At 42.3% G+C, this 23,026-nt stretch overlaps 1 protein-coding gene across 1 annotated transcript in view; it reads right to left on the bottom strand.

Moving 5' to 3' along the window:
- The window catches only part of THSD7B (thrombospondin type 1 domain containing 7B), a 264,674-nt gene that overhangs the window by 184,111 nt on the left and 57,537 nt on the right, over nucleotides 1–23,026 (bottom strand). The window contains exons 3-5 of the mRNA XM_029962200.1: nucleotides 17,659–18,454; nucleotides 8,103–8,354; nucleotides 492–661 (exon numbers count right to left, since the gene is read on the bottom strand). Coding sequence (XP_029818060.1) covers nucleotides 492–661; nucleotides 8,103–8,354; nucleotides 17,659–18,454 — 1,218 coding nt within the window. The remainder of the gene's footprint in view (nucleotides 1–491; nucleotides 662–8,102; nucleotides 8,355–17,658; nucleotides 18,455–23,026) is intronic.

The raw sequence follows: 23,026 nt of genomic DNA on the forward strand, positions 1-23,026 counted from the left end.
CTCAGAAGTTGTGACAATATTACTTTTGCTTTCCCCTTCGAATCACAAGAAAGACTGTGTATCAATCTGAAGCAGAGGCTAAAGCCACATCCCGAATGGAGTGTGACATCTTTTTTTATACTCTAAACCAGGACTACACGACAGATAAATGCATTCAGCTACCGAGGGGCTGGGCTACCTGATATATGAGAGAGGAAGAAAAGTCAACTCCAAGCAAAATTTAGTTCCTTCATCCTTTGTAACTCTCCCAGCACAAGCGAACAACAGAAGTGGCAGCAATTCATCCAAGAAGGGTGTGGCTCCTGGCACTTCCACGCAACACATCCTCCCTCTGATGCCAAGTAACACCTGCCTTGGAGAGCAGGGATACCAGGAGGGCATCAGCTAGTCAAAGGCTACCAATGACTGCATGTTATCTCCTTATTTTCTTTCCCTGTTTCCTTACTCAGACCTACTTAGGCCAGCACTTGAGAGTGACCCCACACACGTACCTTCCTTCAGCCGGTGTGTCCCAAGCTCCATGGTGATCTGGACACAGTAGACCACCCGGGTTTGTAGGCCACCTCCACAGAGCCCTGCGTGCCTGTGGTGGTGAGGGTCCTGCTGGCCAAGGAGGAGAGACACCTGGCAAGCTTTCCATTCAGAAGTTCTCCAGGCAAACCTTTGGAAATAAAACAGAACAGGTAAAGACAATGGGGAAGGGAGAGGTACTTCACTGGATGACAAAATATAATTGGTTTAATCCTTATAGCAGCACTTCCCTATCCAAAACAGGGAACATTCTGAAACATTTTGAGCATTAAATTTACACAGGTTAAGTATTTGCTGTGTGTCTGGTGCGCTTGTGTAAAACTTTTCCCAGATCACCAATCTCCGAAGCGTTCTGAAACACTAAATCATCCTGACAACACCTCTGAGCAGGGTGTAAAAAAGGAGTGAAGATTAAGAGGTTTGATTAAGTGTGAAAACTAGTTTTCAGACATGTGGCTCCAACCACTAAACCACCCCTCTCTGCCAAGAGCTGAACACCTCACTCTGAAATGCACTTAATAGCTGAAATCCTGCATATGTCAATGGAGCTCCAAGCACAGGTGGATTTTCTGCGGGGACAATTCCTTCAAGGGATTGGCTAAAGTAGCTCAGTTAATTCCAGTTCCCAGAAGCTGTGATACACAGCAAGCTCTAGATAAAAATACTTTTATTCTACGCTCCATTCACAACTAAAGAGCATTAATGGTTCTCAAGTCAGGATAATGTTTTGGGGCACAGACAGGTGAATGCTGTGCACACAATAGTTTTTGGTGTGTACCAGCTTAAATGCCAGGAAGAACTTATTAAAACCGTAGGGAAAACGGTGTTGTGTATCCATGGAAAGTGAGAGTTATACCCCCATCGTGTCTGGAAATGCAGAGCATATTTCTAACATAACAGTTTTCACAGGCATAATTCACTTTGACTCATAGGTCACAGTATGAGGGGAGTAAATAAGAGCTCAAAGTCTTTCAGAGCTTCCTGAATGCAAATCTTAGGCAATATTGTTTTTATAACAATCTGTTCACACTTCTGCTGCTTTATTCCTCCATTCCTCTAAATTTTATAGTTTCCTCTTTTCCATACAATCTTTGGGGTTTGTGTAATGTAAACTATGTAAAATAATTTCCTTCTTTAATCCTCCAGACAAATGCTCTCTCTTCTTACAGCAGATCCACAGTTGTCAAAATTACGAGTGTTTGTTGGCTGCTGACTGATCTCTGGAAACTCAAACACAACGGAGTGTCTCTGCAGAAAAAGCCTTCCCATCTTAATTTCCTGTATTCCTCATGGCAAGTATATGTTCCTGACTACAGCTATGGCAAGGAAACATGCATCTCAAAATTATATGAAAAATAAATACATTAATTTGTCTGAGCACACATCAATGTTCTCTTAAACTTCTTATGTTGTAAGTATGGGCATAAAATGATTTCCAGCCACAAAGCACTTCTGAATTTTGTAACATACTCATGGGAAAACATTTGTGAATGCTGTCAATTACTTTTCATTTACAGTTACTGTTTGGATGAGCTGTCATGCTCTCTTAAATAACACAGGTGCAAACCTGGATACACTCATAGGGTTTATCACCAACAGAGAAAACAATGAAGAACATACTTTTCACATGACCAGTGTCAAATAGTTCAACTCCAATAATATATAAAGCACAGCCATGAATTTTTTCTTGTAGCAGTTCCTAATCCCATTTTTTGGGCCTGCAGTGTTAAATGCAACCTTCCCCTTACTATATAGGCAATGAAAAGTAAAGTGCTCTTCATCAAATATTGGGTGAAGAGGATTCCTCCTCCACAGCACTTCAGGACATTGTGCTTTTCAGGTCTACACTTTCAAAACCAAAAGCTTACACAGAGAACACACACATCTTCCCACAGCCATGGAAATAGTTCTTTTAAGGAAGCATTTATTGGAAAAAAAACCTGACTAAAGAAAAACTCATTGTTAATATCTGGCTTAGGAAGTCAGCTGTGAACTCTGGATCCTAAAGCCTCATTTCCAGAGGTGTGAGCATCTGCTTCTCTATTCAGCGTGAGCTGCGGGAGTTAACACCTAGGAAAATTAGGCCATCAGTGATTAAAATTATGCAAAATAACTAAATCTGAGCTCTGAGATAATTAAACTTCATCAACTCCTGAATCTTAAAAAAAAAAAAAAATCCCTTTAGATATTCTCCCAGAGTAAGTGGATAGTGTGTTCCACTGCTGAGCAGTCCATAAGGAACAGCTATCGGAGCCCAGCCGGTGCCTGTGCTGCTCTCACCAGCTCCAAGCCTCAGCCCCATCAGCCCATCTTGCTTTTTCCCAGCTGGACATGCCCTCAGCTGCATGGAATTTTCCTGTACCAAATCGTGATCTCCAAGCATTAAACATTTTTTTAAAACATTTTCACTGCCATTAAGAAGCCCACTACCCCAGAAATGTATCCAAGAGATTGCTGTCCCACTGAGTAGGAAACCCATCGCACAACCATTCCTGATGGACATGGTGACCTTGGACAGATCTTTGCAGGGTTTTAAGGAGCATGCCCAATACCTGGCATTCATTTGCCCACCTATGGACTACATTAAAGACAATGAGAATTAACATTATTTAACAGGGAGAAACAGGCTGCAGAATCTCTATTTATATTTAAACAGAGGCTTATTAATCGCCATTAGCTAAAAAAAAATGAGATTACTGGTTGGAAAATACTTGGGGTGTTTTTTGACTTTGGCAAACTCTTGCAAATTATTAGCAATATCCACAGTGAGTTTACATGACTGTAATTTCTCCAACTGATTGCAGATGACCAAAGCCACCGAGAAACCATAACAAAAATGTGCTGTACCCATGTTAAACTGAGGGGTCAATCCATCCAGACACTCCATCCCCAGAGGGTGAGGATTATGGTAACTCAGGAATTAGGAGGAACATAACACACTGCAGCCAAAGCTGGTCAGCTCCAGTCTGCTCTTGTGATCTTTACTCCAAAACCTGTCACTGACAACAATTTCAGATGTCAACAGATTTAACATCTCATTTTAACTCCTACCAATGTCTCGTGAGACTGATGCAAACTATAGTTGCAGTCCTAGCTGTGACCCATTTATCTACAGACCTCTCACTATAGCTAAAATAACTCAGCCCTTCCCTTTGGCTTCCCAATAGGCTTGTTCCAGTTTTTGACAATACTGAGGTACAGGAAGTCCAGCTACTTCAAAGACAGACCCCACTGATGATGGTTAGATCAAGGTAACATCCCAAATGGGGAACTCCAGAATCCAGACAGCTGGATTTGCTTAAGAAAACTGGCAAACAAAAAATGCTGGTTTAGGAACAATGAAGTTTGTGCTTGAGGTATCCAGGAGGGAACTTGGCCAGTAAAGCTGAACAGCTTTCACATCATAAGCAGTGCTCAGAATTTCCCTGCTAAAGAGTTAGCAGAAGAAGCAGAAGAGCAGGTCCTGCAGGTTTCTGTTCCAATCATGGCAAAAGTCTGCTCTTGTGCTGTGACACCCACCTGCAACTGCAGGAGAAATCATCCAGCATGGAGATGGATAACCAAAGCTTCACCAGGGATCATTCCTGATCCAATGGGAGGTAACAAAGCTGGAGGTCACTGCTGCCTGCCCAAGACCAGTGATGGTCAAAGGGGTGAAGAGTAGAGTTGCTACCACTCCTGCAGTGTAGCTCCAGAGCCTAGCAGCACTATTCACTGCATTGCCACTCCACTCTTTCCTACTTCACACTAATGTCTTGTCTTTAATTTGGGCATAATGAGCCTCATTTACAAAGTGACACTATCACACCTGTATCTCAGCAATAACCTCAAGTCTTTTTTTAAAAATCAGGTCTTAAAACTTTCCCATTTTCCATCATTTAACTTTTGAAAAGCTTTGAATTTCCAACAAAGCGAAGAGAGTTTTTTCTCTAAATCCCTGTCTTGTAACATGGCAACCACAAGCAAAATGAACGACATAAAGACATAATCATAATTCTGGAAAATCTATCTATTCTCAGCAAACATGAAAGCTACACATCTAGGATAAGAAAGATATAAAACATTGTTCTAAAACCCATGACTCAGTGACAGTTATGCAACAAACAAGTGCTCAATATCTTTCCGATTTATAGTAACCTCTTGGTGTCTTTAGTCTACGGGACTTACGCTCTTAGTGTTTACACAAGTTTTATACCTGTATAAACCCATTCACTTTAATTGAAGTATCCCAAATTTATACCACAATAAAAGAAAACAGAATCACCTCCTATGTGTTTAAGCTTTTTAAGCACTTAATCCTTTCAGAGCAAATAACCAAAAGTAAAACAAAGCACAAAGCTCTGGAGTCTTACATGCAGTTAACGTGTTTTATTTTCTTGCATTTAAACTATTGATTGCAATAGCCTTTGTAAACTTCAGTCATAAAATTAAAAGCCCTTCCCATCTAACAGCAAATTTACAGCTTTGCCACCTACCTGTGACGGGATGTTTAACTTGAAGCCTTGCCATGGACATAGAGATAATATTTAACAGAATAGTTCTGAGCCTTAAGGTATTTTTTTTTTCCTCTCTGGATCCTTTTAGGAGCTGGAATATCATTTCACCCATCTCACTCTGCTGAGTACAACTCTGCAAGTGCTACCTCTTTATCTGTTGCTTTTCCATGTGGGAGGATGTAGCCCACAACATGTCCCTTCATTCACCCATGGGGTGCTCTCTGCCCCTGCATTAAAGAACAGCCTCTAGAGAACTGTGGGATCATCCAGTGGGTTGGGTTGGAAGGGATCTTATGGATTACCCAGTTCCAACCCCTCTGCCATAGCAGGGACACCTTCCACTACACCAGGCTGTTAAAAGCACCATCCAACCTGGACTTCGACACTTCCAGGGATGGGACAGCCACAGCTTCTCTGAGCAACCTGTGCCAGGGCCTCAGCACTCTCACAGTGAAGAATTTCTTCCTAATATTCTCCCTAATATAAAAAGAATTTGTTTGTAGTCCCCTTCCTTCTCCTGCTCAGAGGCTTGTTCTGCTTCTGGTCTGTGTCATTACCCATTTTCTTTGCTGTGCCTGCAGCACGCATTTGAAAATTCTTGCCCAAAGAATAAAGCTAAAGGAAAGGCTGCTTGTCTCAAAATAAACCAGAAATTAGCCTAGAGTGTATTTCCATGAACTGGAAAAGTAAATACAAGTCTCACCTTAAGAAATTTTAAGACTAATCTGATTAGTCAAACACAAGAAAGAAAAAAGGAATGGCTTGTGTTGAGACCAGACAAATGAAGGAAAGAGCCTTTAATTTCTGCTATAGAATCTCCTTAAATTCATTATCTTCTCGTAAGAGGAAGAAAGAAAAGATAACTGTTTGGTAAGCCCCAGCAAAGCCACAAATGAAGTGTCATATATTTAAGGGGGGAAAAAGCATAATCTTTCTAGGTATTACACTGCAAAGAGAATATGGTGAAATAAGGAGAATAGGAGCATCAAAGGCTTCTTTTATTATTTCACAGGGATTAACACTCCATCCCTCTAGGGCTGAAAGCCACTGCTTTCCAATCTGAGCTACTGCCAGTAGCTTTGTCACCAGTTCCCAAAGAGCAACACCAAATCACCAGGCTGTAAACTGTATTATGGACCAATAGTATACTTTACCAGCTGCTGACACCTAAATAACATCTAAATTTTGAGTTTCTGTTCACTCACACAAAATTCTGGTCCACACAGCCTTATGTCTGGTAAACCCCCAGCACATACTGCAGTATTACAGATTTTCATCCCTGCTTGTTTCTGTATGTACTGAATGGAAAAATCAGTCTACTAACCAGGCACTACTGCAAAATTCTCCTCAACACTGCACAGTATGAGAAGGTCATAGCCTACCACCTGCATTTTGAGATATTACATCCCTAGAAATATCAATTAACTAAATACCAGAGTTGTGTTTTTTAATATTTTTAGCTAAGTGGCTCTATTAACCTGCAAGTTTAATGTTATTTTTCTGAGCTGGCACATTAGGCAGTTTATTCCTGCTCTTGCAGATACTGCCCTGGAGGTGTTGCCTCAAGGTATGGAGGCATGGAAAGATGGGGAAGGTTTTAGAGTTCACAGAGTCACGAAAACCTGGGCACAGCAGCAATACACTGACAGAACAACAGGTTTCCTTCTACAGAAAGAGTGGCACCTCCAAAAATTTATCAGTGTTAACGCAGATTCTCACCTTTTGGGTTCTCCTGTCTCTACACAGCCGTTTGCCCTTCAGTAAAGTGCAATGTCAAAAAGCAGAGGTGAGAAAGTGGGCACAGCCCCACGGCTGTTCGCTCCCTGATTAAGTATGGCAAATGCAGCAAACACTTCTGGGAGAAGACAACCCAGCCAGTCTCCCCCAATCAGGTGTCACTGCACCCACCCTCCTGCACAAAATCAGCAAGACAATGTGCTAATCTATTGTCTTTGAAATCGATGTGCGCTGGGGCAGGAGCAAAAATCACTCTCTAAGAGCCTTTTTCGGAGGATGTAATCAAGCAACAGAATATTTTTTTTTTCATACTTCCTCTCTTCTGCTGGCAGGGTGCATAAAAATGATCAGCATTTGATTTTGAATGAGCACAATGATACAGAGACACTTTTACAGGTGATGCCTTCCTAAGAAATATATCTTGCAAAGGCTTTATCAAAGGTTTTGGCAGTGTCTGGCAAAGCCCCAGAAACTCATGACTTGAGCACTGAACAGATCTCCTGTTAAACACACTCATGCACAGACAGGGAGATTTGTCTGAATGTATATAAAATTTTATCAATCCCAAAGCTTTTTACAATCAATCTGAAAACATGTCACACAAAAAATCAAGCAATATTTTATTTGCTTTGCAAATCACACTATCAACCTCCCATACCAGCCTGGCCAAGCACAATGGCATGAGTTTGCAGACCAGAAAGGGGAGATCCTCTCCTTCTGCCAGAACAAAGATTGCCACAAACCAAACAAGCTCTCAGGGATTGCAAAGTTTCCCATTTCAAGAAGTACCCAGAGAGAAGTTGAGTAAAGTCCAGGCTATTACCTCTGATCAGTTCCCATTTTCCTCAAGCAGGACTGGGATTTTTTTAAGGAGAGATGAAGAGGAATCATTAAATCTTATGTAAAAATTACAATTTCAAAGCCATTAAAAGCACAGTCATAGAGACCTGCCCAGTCTCTGTGCAGCTGAGGAAATTCTCTGAAACAGCAATCAGTACCAAAGCTCTTTCAGACAACGAGAGTCTCTGCTCCCAGTTTTTAAAATATGAAAATATAAACTGTAGTGGATGTAATTTAAATTAATTTTCCATATGTAACTGTAATTATTGTAATAGCAATAACAACAATAGAAACAATTACAAGAACATTACTAACAATAAATAACACCACTAATCATAGTTAACAATGATCAAATCAATGATGTCTTAGACACAGAAAGCACAACACACAACCCTCTCCGTGCACAAACCAAGCAATGAGGATCTGCTTTGCACGAGGCAAGTCAGCAAACAGGGGCTTCTTTACTTCCAAAAACTGGGCTAAAAGCTCTCACCATACCTGGGGCAGGGCTGCAGCAGCTCCTTCCCTCCCACGCTGCAGGCTTCCCTCTCTTCCAGCTCCGGGCACGGCTTCCCAGCGCCCACGGCCACGCTCCGCACGCTGCGGCGCCGGCTCCGGAATCCTGGCGTGGGATCTCCCCAGCTGCAGGTCCGTGAGCAGGAGCTCCACGGGGACCACTGGGATGTTTCACAGTCTTTAGGGATGACACAGGACTTGGCGGTCACAGGGACGGGATCCTGCAGGCAGAGGCTGCGACAAGAACACAGTACAACAGCTGAGAAGGTCTTGCTTAAAAAATTCCTTTCTTCTTTTTCAAGCCAAACCCCCAAAGAAGAAATCTATGGCCATTTTGGGCAAATCAGAAGATCTGCATCAACAGGAATACAATGAAAGTCAGAGGAGCTCCAATGCAGTGCACATAACACATTTCCAGCAAGCTCTGGGTGCAGTGTTTCAGGACAAGTAGTTTGTAAATAATATATCTCATTTATTTTGGGTTAAACAGATGAGAAAGGCATTATATTTGCTCCTCTGTAGTTAGAATTTCACAGTTTATCCAGAATGGACAACAAAATGCAAGCTCAAGAAAAATAATGTCACTGGTAACCATTCCCACAGCTCATACACAGGATGAGATATCCCCTATCCATCTGTCCAACCAGGAGTCAGCACGTCCTGCTGAGAAACTCTGCTCTTTTAAAAAACAATTAGTCCCACACTAATAAGAACAGTGTCAATTCTTTGAGACTCTTATCAAACACATGCTGTCAAACAAGGTTAGAGGGTTTTCAAACCTGACAAACCACCAGAGACCCAGGAATGCTGCAACTGGGACTATATTTTGGGACTCAGTTACTCCTGATGACATCAGGACACGATCCCATTCACTCTGCAGCACGTCGAGACACCACACAAGGCCCAGTATAGTAGGAAACCAAATTCTAAGAACTGCCAACTCTTGAGATTTGGTATCGAGATACAAAGTCCCAGAATAACATTTTTAAGAGTTCCAAGGTTACAATAAATTTTCACAATATAGAAAAGTATGGCAAATGAAGCAAATACTTTTGGGAGAAGACAACCCTGCAGACTAAGGACACCATCCTTCCTTGCTCCTCCGTTTCTGTCTCAGCCAGTTGATGGCTCTCATGCCCAGAGGGTGCTGGGGGAGACTCCAGAGAGCACAGTTGTGGCTGCTCCACCTCACCCTGACCAGAGACCAACTAAAGGGGTTGGCCCATCCCTGGAAGTGTTCAAGGTCAGATTGGATGGAGCCTTGAGCAACCTGGTCTAGTGGAAGATGTCCCTGCCCATGGCAGGGGAGTTGGAACTAGATGATCTTTAAGATCCCATCCAACCCAAACAATTCTGTGACTCTAGAAGGTAACCTCTCCTCCCCCAAAATGGGAAAAAAGCCTTTCTTGTCTCAAAAACCTTGGATAGCTGAGGTAGCAGAGGACAAAAGGATATACCAAAGGAGGACTGAGGGATGTATGAGCAGAGATACCACTGAAGCATCATGGAGGACAGGATGGGGCAGACAGAGATGAAACCCAGAAAAAAGAAATAACCAGGAAAAAAGAAAACAAGATTTTCTGACTTCTGCATAGTGTTATACAGATCATGCAAACTGGCCTCTGAAATTAAGACCACACATGATGAAGTCAGTGTGAACTCTAAATTTGTCTTCTCCGGTCTCCAGTTACTTGTGGTCAAGCTTTTGCCAACTGTAAGGAGCAAATACAGGTACACTTAAAAGGTGTGAAATCCAGAGCTGCTGCCAGGAAACCAGCCATTACCTCCCTTGTTACTACTTACAGCACAGTTTGACCAACCTAACTCCTTCCAAAGAAAATAGACTGGGGCAATCATTTCAGGATTGCCAGGCAGCCTCACAGGCAGGAGCAGAGAAGATAAAGGACATTCACTCGCTTCTCCAGCCTACAAATTGGTCCCCTTTTCACAAAGGTCAATAGGAATATTCCCACTGATACACATCAAGTTTGACTAGAACCTCAACCACCTGCAAAATACAGCATTTAGTGGCTTATATTTGTGCTCCAATGTAAAAAAAGAAAAAAGCATAACAACTTTTGGTCTTAATGTCTTCACCCAGAATAAAACTCATTCATCACACAGGTGCTATGAGCATGAATTTACTGAGGTTTATTTAAACAACTTCATAAAGTACAAACAGCCTGTGATGTTCATAGACCCCTCAAAATAAAAATATTCTTGCTTACAATTTAAAAACATGTCTCATTCCCCTGTTACAAGTCAAATGCAACTGATTGCAAAGCTGTCTCTGGAACAAAACATCAGCTCTGTGGAAACAAGGACTGAAAAGTACTAATCATTATACATGTACTTACTAACCAAGGGATTTTGAGTCTTTTTTTTGGAACATTAGGTTAGGTGCAGTCACACGAATGGTCACCTTATTTCCTTTTCAATATTTTTTTAACAGATGTGCCACTAGTGCCACGAACACTAACAAGAAAGAATAATTCCTGATTTTGAGTAGATCAAACAGTAGCACAGACAAAACACTGCCCTAACTGATGGTACCAGAAAACTCAAGTTTATCTAAGAACATAGCACAGAGGGTAACTGATCTCAGATTTTAAAGTGCGATCAAAACTCCCCATTCAGATACCAGTGCGAAAACCCAAATCCATTTTTGGGGTTGCACCACTGCAAAAGAGATTTAAGTCTTGCTCGATCTTTACTGAAGCACTGAACAAAATGAAGCCTTTAAAAATCTGGTTTGGGGTCTTCTTTGAAATGTACATTGCTAGTCCCAATTCTTAGCCAGACAATATCTCTCCTAATGGATTCAAACCTGCGCTGACCCTCCGGCTGCAAAAGCCACCCCTGCAGAGAAATCATCCCTGCACTGGCAAAAGCCTTTGCCAAGGGCTGAATAGCTGTTTCTGTCCCTGAAAATCTCTCCACTGCTCCTGCTACAAAATAAGAGGGTAACTTTGTTGACCTCCAGGTGAATAAGACAGGGAGCTGGCAATTTCCATCCTGCTCAAGTAGGCTTTTGAGGGAGAATTACAGCAACTGCCTAACAGAAAGAAAATTAATTAACTTGTACCTACTCATTCAGAGCGTCCAAGTCAAATTAATTGTGACACCAAGCAACACAAAGACAAATGTAAAAACACTCTTTTGCATGAAATTCAGACACAGCCTTTCATGTCGCAGATGTATTTAGGACGATCTAATACAGATAAAGCCCAGACATGTGAGACACTCGCTGATCTGAGGCTGCAAACGAGACACGTATTTGTGCTGCTGTGGCTGTATCCAAACCAGCAGGGAGAGGAAGGAGGTCCTGGGGGCAGGAGGTACTACAAGAGCCCTGTTTTCGAACTAATTTTCCATGTATTAATGTCTCAGGTTAGATCTTCTACTTGGGAGTCGATCTGGGAACTGTGACATAATAGAGTACTTACACTACTGATGCTTTTTTCTGTGTTATGCACTTGGATTGCCACTGTAGCACTACAGGAATTGTATCCCTGTGTCGCGGTGCCTGCGGTGCAGGATGGATCCATTAGTCAGCAGCAGCACGGAGCCTCAAGTGGCAGAGTGCCCTCTTAGCCTCTTGTGTATTGAAGGGGAATAAACCACTTATTAAAAAACCACAAAACACTCGACCAAGGGAAACCTACTCATGCCTCTTTTACACTTGCACAGTCCTGGAGCTACACACAGAAGAGCAGAGAGGGGGAGGGAAAGCAGCTCCAGGTACCAACCACTCTGGCTGTGCAGCTCCACATCCCTCCAGGCTGTTCCCATGGAGCAGCTCTGCTCGTTTCCTCCATCTCCAGTCACACACACCCAGGAGACACAGTAATTGTGCAGCCCCAAGCAGAACCACACCACCTTTCTGCTCTGGACAAAAAGTAGTTCACCAAAAAATAGCACATTTCCCAGCAGCTCAGTGCCTTTGTGCTACATGCCCTACAGTCACAGAGCCGTCACATCCACTGCAAGGAAATGAGTGGGAACATGTCTATCAGCTGGAAAAAGGAGAGAGACCATCCAGGAGCTGTGCATCACTAAATCAGGTTGGGCACAGCACAGAAATTACCCCTGGTTTCCTCTCCCAACCGTACCAATGCAATTCCTCACATTACAGGATGAGGCAGGTGGTTATTGTTAAACCTTTTACACTGAAAGGATTATCTCCAAAATAATTTGACACACTAAGAAGCTGTCACCATGGCCATGCTGCTGGTACAAAGGCAGCACCAGGAGGGCAGGGTACCACTTCTGCAGCCAGGCTCTCTCCCAGCAGCTCAGGAAGGCTCCTGGGAAGTACCTTGCCTGACTGGGGAATGTGTGTTCAAACCCATGTGTTGCAGAGCAAGACAATCCTGGAGTGAGCTAAGCCACACTGATAACAACCCATTTTCATTTTTTCTCTTTTTTTATAATGGTCCCTATGCTGTAATCAAGGATCCAGCCCTGCAGGCTGCTGGACTACACACTACCTGCTCCTTGCACTTGGCTAATAATATTAAGGTCTCATAATGGACACAATCTTGCCATGTTTCTAACAGCATCAAATAACTTTTTTCCCTTAGAAATTGGCAATCAATGTTAGCAGGCATACTTTTGAGGATTCCTAACGTATTTTAGGGACCTCCAGAGCTGCCAGGGGTATTTTGGGGACTGGCAATATCATATACTCAATCTGTGCAGCAGAGGTTTCTTTGGCAGAAGAAACACCAGCCCCTTCTGCACCAGGGTGGTGATGATGGGGAATATTTGCCTGCCATACAACTGACCAAAGGGAAAGGGAGCTGGGGGTCCTATAATCCAAACAAACATCAGTAAAGATGTCTAAGATTTGGTGTCTCCAAAACTTAATGCAACAGATCCTCTGCTTTAATTAAAAAAAATGCTGGCTTACATTTGCACTGCCCAGGCAGAGTCTCAAATCTTGGGGTTACAGAGGCAGCTGGATCCCATCACAGTTTGAGAACAGAGAAAAACACAGCCATTATTGGACACTATTTCAACAAGCATAGAATCAGAGAGTCATTAAGATTAGAAATGGCCTCTAAGATCATCAAGTCCAACCATTAACCCAACACTGCCAGATCCAACACTAAACCATGTCCCCAAGTGCCACAACCACATGGGTTTTGAACAATCCCTTCCAGGGATGATGATTCAACCACTTCCCTGGGCATCCTATTACAATGCTTGACCACCAAAAAGTTACTTATGGAAACGAAAAAGCCATCACTGCTCCTTTGTTTCACATGCTTTCAGTGAAAGCAAAGGAAATGACAGACAAAACTTCTGAAAAGAACACTAGAAAATAAAATCTCCTTCCTCTCCAACAGCTTTGGGAATTGTTTTGAAGCCTGAGCACTGAGGCTTGATTCCTACATCTGCCAGGAGGAACATGAACATAAAACTCCTCTCCCAGATCGGAATCATAACCATCAAATAGCGTATCACAGCACGGCATTTCCAGCTCTGGACTGCAGAATTTTGTATTCACCCAGAGAACAGAAGAATGTCAACACTGAAACTGCAAATATTTTTTTCCTAAAAATGTACATCAGCACAGTGGTTACGCACAATCCACTAGGAAATGGATAATGGAAATTTAAATTACAGAGGCAAACAAAAGAGTTGAATGCTGCTCCACCTCCGCCTTGACAGATGGGTTGTCCCTTGACTGAGTTTGACCTGAATTTTCACTTACAAAGGCAAAGTAAACAGAAACCCAAATCCAACTCTATTATATCACTGTTGTCATCTCAAATGTAAAATGAAGAGTTTAAGAAATATGTACCTAAAAGACTCCTAATCCAAATAATAATAATAAAAAAACCCTAAAACTGTTTGATCCTGACTTTACCTTCTCAGTATGCTTAGTGAGCACACACATCAGGTTAGAAAATCAGGTTAAATTTATTTAGGACTTCAGTGTCTAGCTATGGGCACTCATTTCACTAAACTGCAATTCAGTATCTAACCTGAATAACCTTTTTTCTTTAAAAAAAAAAAAAAAAGAAACAAACTCAAGTGCCTCTGCCTCACTATTCAGTACATTTTTACAACTCTAACAAGACAGGAAACCAAAACCAGCAGAATTTCTGGCACATTCATTCCTTGCAACTTTTTCTGAGATTTTTTTTTTATTAATGCATGGAAGTGCTTATATTTGAATTTGTTACTGGATATGAGATTTAACACAAAATGGAAACATTTTTCTGAACTAAACCGAAATCTGAGTTTGATTGGAAATAGTATGAAAAAAAATTCCAGTTTTTAAAAAAAAAGTCTTTAAAAGCTTCGGATCAGATCCATCAAATCATCCTATTTTGATGTTATTCCTTTTATTTTCATGAATGTAAGGTTTCTACACCGAAACCATTTCTGAGCAGAAGTGAACCTCTCTCAAGGTCTGTTGATGTTCTGCTGTTCAACTGCTGTCACTTTGGGTGTTTTCAGAAAGGTCTGTCGCTCCCTTTCCTTCTTCTTTGCCCCTTTTCCTTCCATTCTGCCAAATGCAGAACCTCCAGACTGAAAAGATATTTCATCAAAAGCATCCCCAGCTCTGTTTCCCTGACACAGAACATCCAATCTTCCACATGCTTGTGCTCCTCTCCAAGTAATTCCTATTTACAGTTTTTACATTTAAAATTGCTGGATTTTTGCTTGCACCTTTAAGGCTGGTACAGACACACAGGACCAATTATTTAAATTTTAAAAAGAGTCTTCCTTATAATGCAGAGGATTGTTCATCTCCTTCTGAGGGTTCACTGTAAAACCAAAGGGTCCCTTTTCCAGGGTTACATGGCAAACTTAAACGTCAGGCAGGGGCTTGGAACGAGATGGGCTTTAAGGTCCCTTCCAACCCAACCCATTCTGTGACTCTATGACTTAAAAGAAGTGAATGCATTCAACCTTTTAGCCTTTAAAAAACAGATTGCACCCAAGGCCACCAAAATCCAATTTTTGGCAAAAGACTGTTCTTTCCCGCCAAGGAGTGTACCCTGTATCCTCTCCCATCAGGGAGCGCAGCAGCTGCTGCTGCTCACTGGCCTCACCAGCTGCTCTACAGCCCTGAAATTAGACACCAGTAAATTAAACAACCTTGATAATAAACTGGGCATCTTTGCCACTGCAAATCAGGAGGCAAGATGAGCATATGTTCCCTCTCCTTTCGAGGCCCTTGGCCAGCTGGGGGTGGTTTGCTGACCACTCCTGTTACCTGCCACTTTCCTGTGAGAATTGGGCAGTGGTGGAAGGCAGGCTGACGGCAGAGCCCTGGCAGACCAGCAGCTCAGAGCCCACTGTTAAAGCATGTCCTGGGATATCCCTGTCTCTTCCCTCAGTTTTCCAGACATTTAATTTACACTGGTACTTACTCGGCAGTGACGGTAGAAATGGGAAACCTCGGCCAGGAAAATGCAGAAGCACAAACAAGGCACTTCTCTCCCGTTTTACAGCAGACACTTGGTTTCCTGCCAGACCCCACTACAGGGTGATGCAAATGCATTTACTCTTCTTTATCAGTAGCCAAAATACCATCGCTGTCGTACAGCAACATCTGTAAGATCAGGCCTGTTCTTCAGAAGAATGGCAGCAAATACACTGCACAACAAAACCAGGAGAACACTACTAGGGGATGCTCAAAGGGAGTCACTGTCAAGGGTATTTGATGTCTGTGACACTCCAGCCCCAAGATTAAACACCAACCGGATTTTGGGCTGGATTTTTAGCTTTGAATTTTAGATCCAGAAAAAGAAAGGAAAAGTGTGTGACTAGCTGGATGTTGTAACATGACATGACCTTTCCTCCTCTACTCAATCAATGAGCTTTGCTCTTGTATTTGGAGTATAGAGTAAGGGATGGGTCAGGCTCAGCTCTGCAGTAAATCTGAGACACAAACTCAGCAGAAAAAGACTGCCAGGAGGTGGCTAATGGAGCTGTACACTCCCCAAAAGGGGGTTAGATCAGCAAAAAACTCAGAAAGGAGCAAGGAAAAAGACAGCTAGATCAGGGACAGAGTCACTAAAACCAAAGCTCCCAGCACCCTCTCCACTGTCATCCAGAAACTGAATGTATAACACAGCAGAGAAAACATTTATAGAAAGTTTCCATACCCATTCTTACAAATATAGCAGTGAGAGTGTGAAGGCAGAGCCAGTGAAATTTTAACAAAAGCAAGATTCCCTTCCCAGAGCCTCTGATAAGGAATGAGATACAAGAGGCAGAACAGCTAACAAGTGTTAGCAGACATAAACCTGCTGGTAGTCACACAGCAGCATAAATCACAAGTGACTCCATTAAAGTCAAGCAGCTACATGAGCATAAAATCTGTATATTTAGAATCAGCATATATTTAGAAAGGAGTAATAAAGTCAAGATGTTGGAAACTGCTGGAACAGTTCACAAAGCCTGATGTTTTCCAACTGACAAAAAAATAATCCTTCCCTGGCTACAAGTGTAACAAGAGCAGGTTAGAAAAGCGGCAGAATGTGTATTTTCACCTCAGTGTGTGTGCAAAACCACTGTGGACATTAACAGGGGTAGAGAATTGGACATAAAATCTCTGCCGTTTGAGTTTGTGCAAGCGCCAGGAGCTACGGATTGATTTCTGCAAAATTCAGGAGCAGGATTTTTCAAGAACTTCCAATATTCTTGAAAAACAGAACACAAGAAGATCTCCAGCAATTTTGACTTTCTCAGAAGTCAATCAATTTCTCAGTCATCTGTAGCTACCGGCACCTGCCCCAATCCAACCTGGAGTCAAACGGCAGAGCCCAGATAGCTTAAAATCAAATGTGAGAAATACAGAGAATAAATCTTTCCATTACTTGTTGCATTTACTGTAATCTTCACATTTGAATTATAGCAAAGCAACCTACACAGACCAAGAGAAATCATTAGATAAAACATTAGGTAAGGACAGAAATCAACAACCTCTACCAAAGACAGTCATACCAGTCACCTATCCTGTATCAGCACCCACGAGTTACACCCAGACAGGAAAGCTCCTCAATAAGGACAACAATCACAGGTTTGCTCACTGATTACTTTCCAAAATATACCTTCTAGCAAATTCCCAAGGCCAAACTTTTCAGACTTATTTTATGCAGTGCTGATTTGTAAGAATGAGGGAGTTTAAGTTGGTGCAATTTTAGCCTCTTCTGCCAAATATATGCAGTACATGACTGAGAATGAAACCTCCCTTTCCCACAGCCAGGTCCCAGCAACAGTACAAAGTGATATATAATTTCATTTCTTCAAAACAACAAAACAAAAAAAAACAAAACACAAAAAACACAGAAGAGAATTACTGAAAATATAAAATGAATTAAACAGTCACAAATTTTAGAAGAATGCAAAACCTTCAGCATATGCTAGAAGAGAATTATATCAAAAAGAGGTCCATAAAGAAAACACATAAAAATAGGTATTTAAAGCTCATTCTCTGTGGTGCTGCCAGGCCGAGCCAGCGCTCTGCCCTAAAAATCCTGTGGGGATGAACCAGAAGCCGAAGCCCCCTTACCTGAGCACTGCATGTTTTCCATCGCTCCTTACACACCTGACCTGCCTGGTTTGGTAGCCAATCTCCACCTCCCCGGCATGGTGGTGGCGTTTAGAGCCGTGAAGTCCAGGCGTGCTTTGCTCTCCAGAGTCCGAACCCAAATCCCGCATATTCCTCCCGGCCAGCTCGACGTCCTTAGGGTGGGGCAGCCGGCATTCGCCCCACGAGCCCACGTGGAGGCTGTAGGAGTGCTCCTCCTCCCCAAGGGCACAGCCAGGAGTTGCACAGGCTCTGGATTCCGTGAGGTTCGGGCACGGGGCACCCCCGTAGAGAGGGGGAGCGATGACGGCCCGCGTGCGGTGCTGCAAACTCCTGGCGCAGTCCGTGCCGCACTCGGACCAGCCGGAGAACTCGGACACGACGCAGTCCCGCGGGCAGGGCACCAGGCAGGCTTGCTCAGCCGGCGGCTGCGGTGTGAAATACTCACATATTTCGTTGGCAACCACGGTCCTGTTCAGTCTCTGGAGGCAGCGCACGCTCCGGTGCTGCAGCCCGTGCTGCGCGGTGACACAGGCCTCGGCTCCCACCTCAGCTCCGGCGGCGGAGACCAGCCCACACCTGTCCCATCCCGAAACCTCCCACTCGAACAGCTCCAGGTGCCAGTCGCAGACCTTAAAGCACCTCCTCTGGCTCTCGGGTTTGTGCTGCTGGTCGCAGTTGGCGTGGTACGTGGTCCAGCCCTCGGCGTGGGTGCACCAGACGGCCCGGCTCCGGAGGCCCCCCGAGCCGCAGTCACCTATGCATCGGCCCCAGTGACCTGCAAGAGAGGGGGTGTTGAGAAATGCCATGCAATGCTCCTCCCACGGATCTGTCCTGATGCCCAAGAGCAGATCAGAGAACCTCAGAATCACAGAACGGTTTGGGTTGGAAGGGACCTTAAAGCTCATCCCATGACAAACCCCTGCCATGGGCAAGGACACCTTCCACTAGACCAGGCTTCTCAGAATCCCACCCAGCCTGGCCTTCAATGCTTCCAAGGATGGGGCAGCCACAGCTTCTGTGGGTAACCAGTGCCTTGCCAACCTCACAGTGAAGAATTTCTTCCTAACGCCTCATCTAAATCTCTCCTCTTTTAGTTTAAAGCCATTCCCCCTTGTCCTATCACATGCAAAAAAATATAAACCGTATACAAAATATAAACCATACCCTGCTGTATATTAAAAAGTAAATAACTGTCATCTGGTCCCTAAAATTGGTTAAATGCTTCCTAAAGGCTGCAAGACATTTCTCCTCTCAGTGTACTCACATCACTAACTGCTTGGAGAAATTTAGGGTAAAAAGAAAAAGTCCCACAACACTTCAAATTAAAGGTAAGCCAGGCATGTTTCTGTGGCAGTAAAATTCCTCCCAAAGCCTCAGGAAATATGACTACTTAATTTTACTTGTACAAATTAATATAAAAATTATCATAAAAGAACAATAATCTAATAGGAAAAGAAAGTCGAGCTAGATAAGAGGAAAACAGTCCTAATAGAGCAATTAGTTAATGGAATAAACTGCACTGGGAAGCAGCTGAATCATCATCTGAAGGGATAAAACGATGTGGTTAAATATGTAAAAATAAGAATATATTCCTGATAGGAGTTTGAAATGGAGGAAGTGACTTGGCATGGTACTGCAGGATGGGTCCCACAGGGTGCTGCTCTGAGAGCAGAGCCCGACGGCAGAAAAGGCACCTCACGTGCATGGACTTCCAATCACCCTCAAGGTACATTGAGCAAGTAATTTCCACTTGCAGTATGTGGCACTATAAGAGGTGGTTAAGCCAGTAATTCAGGAAGAGAAATTAAACCCAAATAAAACCCAGCAATGTAATTTTCACTTCTGGAGCACGTGAACATACATGTGTAATCATATGAATCTTACTTGAGGATTTGCAAGAGAACACAATCAGACAAGGCTAAATAGAAAGATTTGTCTATGAAAATATTATTCGATAAAAATCCAGCAAGTCAAAAAAATAATGAGGGCTATAAAGTGCAAAATTGCTGGCAAACTTGAAGAGCAAAGGTAGAGAAAAGCACTCAGGCCGAATCTTAACTATTAAAGGGATTTTGATGATCATCTCAAGGGGGTCTCATCTCATTCCTAAGTTTAAAAACTTTCCAATACCTCATAAAAGACCCATTTTGCTCAGTACAAACACTGCATACATAATCCTTGCTTGAAAATACACTGAAGCTTATCTTTTTTTATTTTTTCAAGGCAGAAAATGAACTTGCAACAAATGAGTCTATTTATATTAAGCAATGCTTCTCTGGTCAATTTTTTTTTAAATTGATTTTAAAACTACCGGAATCAGTTACATGCTCACACTACAAAACCAAAGGCACATAAAACCCAAAAGCAGTCCCATAACAGCTGCAGTTATAATCCCAGGTATTTCATTCAGCCGATGGCGGTTTCATTGGCAATCCCGTTGTTCTTTCTCCATGAATAGAGGAGTTGATCCTCCAGAGCCAGGGGTTTGACATCGTGTAATGAAAAATGAAAATAAATAAATAAAAATGCCTGATCTCTTTTTCATCGGTAAGAAAGGAGGAAAAGCAAATAGGAACTGGATATAGCTGAGTTTCTCCTCCAACAGATCCTACGCTCTTGCCATGTCCCTCCTGCGGGAGCTCCTCCTGCCCCATCCTCTGGGCCAGGGTCGCAGCTCTGCCCTCAGACAGAGCTTCTGTTTTGGTGGACAGGTTGAGGCAAGAGGGGTTTGCAGATCCCTCAGGGTTTAGACAGATGCAGCTTTTGCTGAGTCCTTTCGGATACGTGAAAAAAATCTTTGTCCCTTTTATGCCTCCGTTTCACACCAAAAGCCATCAGCCCAAGGTAAGGACTCAGCTGTGACACATATCTTGAATGGGAAAAGGGAGCATCACACCCTAGTGTGCTCTACAAGCTGTCCTACACTAAGGATAGGCTTTCAACAGAATCTGATGTGCCTAAAAACTGAATATTAAAAAAAAAAATTAATCTTTAAATATGCTTTTGAAGTTCAGTTACAGGAAAAGGTCCATTGATGATTTAAACGTTCGTCCTTGATACCTCACCTTGATCTAACAGAATATTCTTATTCTAACGTCACCAAGATTCAAAACCAGACATCAGACTATATACAAACTGTCATCTCTTAAAAATAATAGTCAAAATTCAAACCTCAGGCAGTAGGTGGCTTTCTATTAGCAGAGAAAAGCAACTACCACAAAGATTAAGCATCGCAACCGAATTGTATCATGAGTTTATTTATTTCTCTGAGGCACTTCAGCAAAGGCAGTTTAGTTTTGGAGATGTGGAAATTTCAGTGCAGGAAAAGCATGGTTTTCACCAGTTTGTTTTTAAAGCAAAAATTCAAGAATATGTTGTTTCGCTTCAGAACAGTATTTTGCTCATCAATAGGACCTTGAAACACATTACGCCAATCAAGGATTTACTATCTATTTCTTAGGATAGAAAATTGTATTAAAAATAGCATTAAACCCCCAGATGGAGTAATACAAGGCAGCTGTAGCAGAGGACTGGCCAAATCTCACTCATCAAACCCATCACTGCTCTTTTCCTACTGCACAGAACGGGTCTCTTTGGTAGTTTTTATACATTTCTGGGTGCTGCTCATGAACTATGGAACAGCTGCAGATTTACCACCCCTCACATTAACAGGATAGAGAGACAAGCAGCAGAAGCCAGAAGCAAGAAGTGGCCATTATTTAATGTCAGATGTGAATTTAGAATGAAAAATTACCAAAAAAAAAAAAGTAAGCAAGGACTTGTAAGTAATTACACTGTCATTAGAAATATTAGAATTTGCAATTATTCTCTGGCAAACATGCTAAAAACAGAGCCTGCTCTTGGCATAGCAAAAAAAAAGAAGCATGAAAAATAAGGTTAAAAATCAGATGAAAAACCCATTACTATAGATTTTTTCACTTCCTGACGATCTCTTCAGGATGTGGCAGTAAACTTATCCACAATCTTTCACTGCTTAGTTAGATATCCTGTTTAGTAGTTAAATGAGGAGAAGGATGTAAATACTTCCTAGTCAATAGCCTGCTTTGTAATTAGAATTTAATTCTTTTTAGAAGGGTCATGTTAAATTTACGCTTTTTCCAAAATAAATCTGAGTCAATTAAAAGAAACATCTCAGCACAATGTGAATGATAATATTAACTACATTAAAAACCCACTGGAATTTAGGCATCAAAAGCCCGAACTTCAGAAACATGTTTTACAACTCCCCATCTCAAACGGGAGGCCACTGGTAATTTAAGCAGAAACTAAATAAAATGAAATAAATTTCACAGTGATCTGTCTGTAGAAAGTACAAAAAAAATGAAGATAAAGGATAGATCATCTGTCTCCTATCTTTTGTAACCTAATCAGATACTGGATGGGTGTTTGAACTCAGGACAAAGGACAAAACGTGTTTGAAGGCAGGACAAAGATGGGAGAAAGGGACTGTGGATATACACGGAAACAGGGAGACTGCAAGATGGATGTAAGAAAATCTTCATCTCTGTGAGGATAACCCTGGGAAGAGGCTGCCCCAAGGGACAGCAGAATCTCATCAGTGGAGGTTTTCAAGGTCTGACTGAACAAAGCCTGGTGTGAATTTGATGCTGACCCTGCTCTGTGCAGGAGGTTCAACCAGATGATCTCCCGTGGTTCTTTCCGACCGGAACTACTCTGTGAAGGAGCATCTAAATGAAAGCAAGGCCTTGTCCAACAGGATGCCAAAAAAAGCTTTTCCCTAATAAATACCACTGAGATCTGCAAAGTACCAAGGGACATGCAACAGCACAAATAAATCCATTAGTCAACTCAACCAAACCAAAGAGGAGTTCAACCAAATCTCCATTTCCAAAAATTAGAAGTCGAACAAAACTTGTTTGGCTTGCACAAAAATTGTAACAGACAGTGGGGTGTCTTTGTTTACAGAAAACTGAGAACAAAGACATCCTACTGTTTCTTGCAGAACATCTATAACACTACAAGTAAAGACATGAAAGGGATTAATAAATCAAGACAATCTATTAAAGAAAAACTACACATTGTTCTGTTTACCATCCTTTATCAGCCAGAAGGAGTACTGTACTATCATCCCACACAGCTCCTCTAATCCCTTTCAAAACATGCAATAACACAGCAATTGTAGTTTATTTGATGCAGTGCACACTGATCTGCTTTTCCTGCCTGCAAGACCTACCTACACCATAATTATGTGTGAAAGGATGCCGTGACATCTGCTCTCTGCCACAGGTCACACACACATAAGGCAGGCAGGGTATACAGGCAATAATTACATCTTACAGACAAAATAAAACACCATTAAACATCA

Source organism: Manacus vitellinus, unplaced genomic scaffold (genome assembly GCF_001715985.3).
Source record: "Manacus vitellinus isolate BGI_N305 unplaced genomic scaffold, ASM171598v3 scaffold_43_pilon, whole genome shotgun sequence".
Lineage (NCBI taxonomy): Eukaryota > Metazoa > Chordata > Aves > Passeriformes > Pipridae > Manacus > Manacus vitellinus.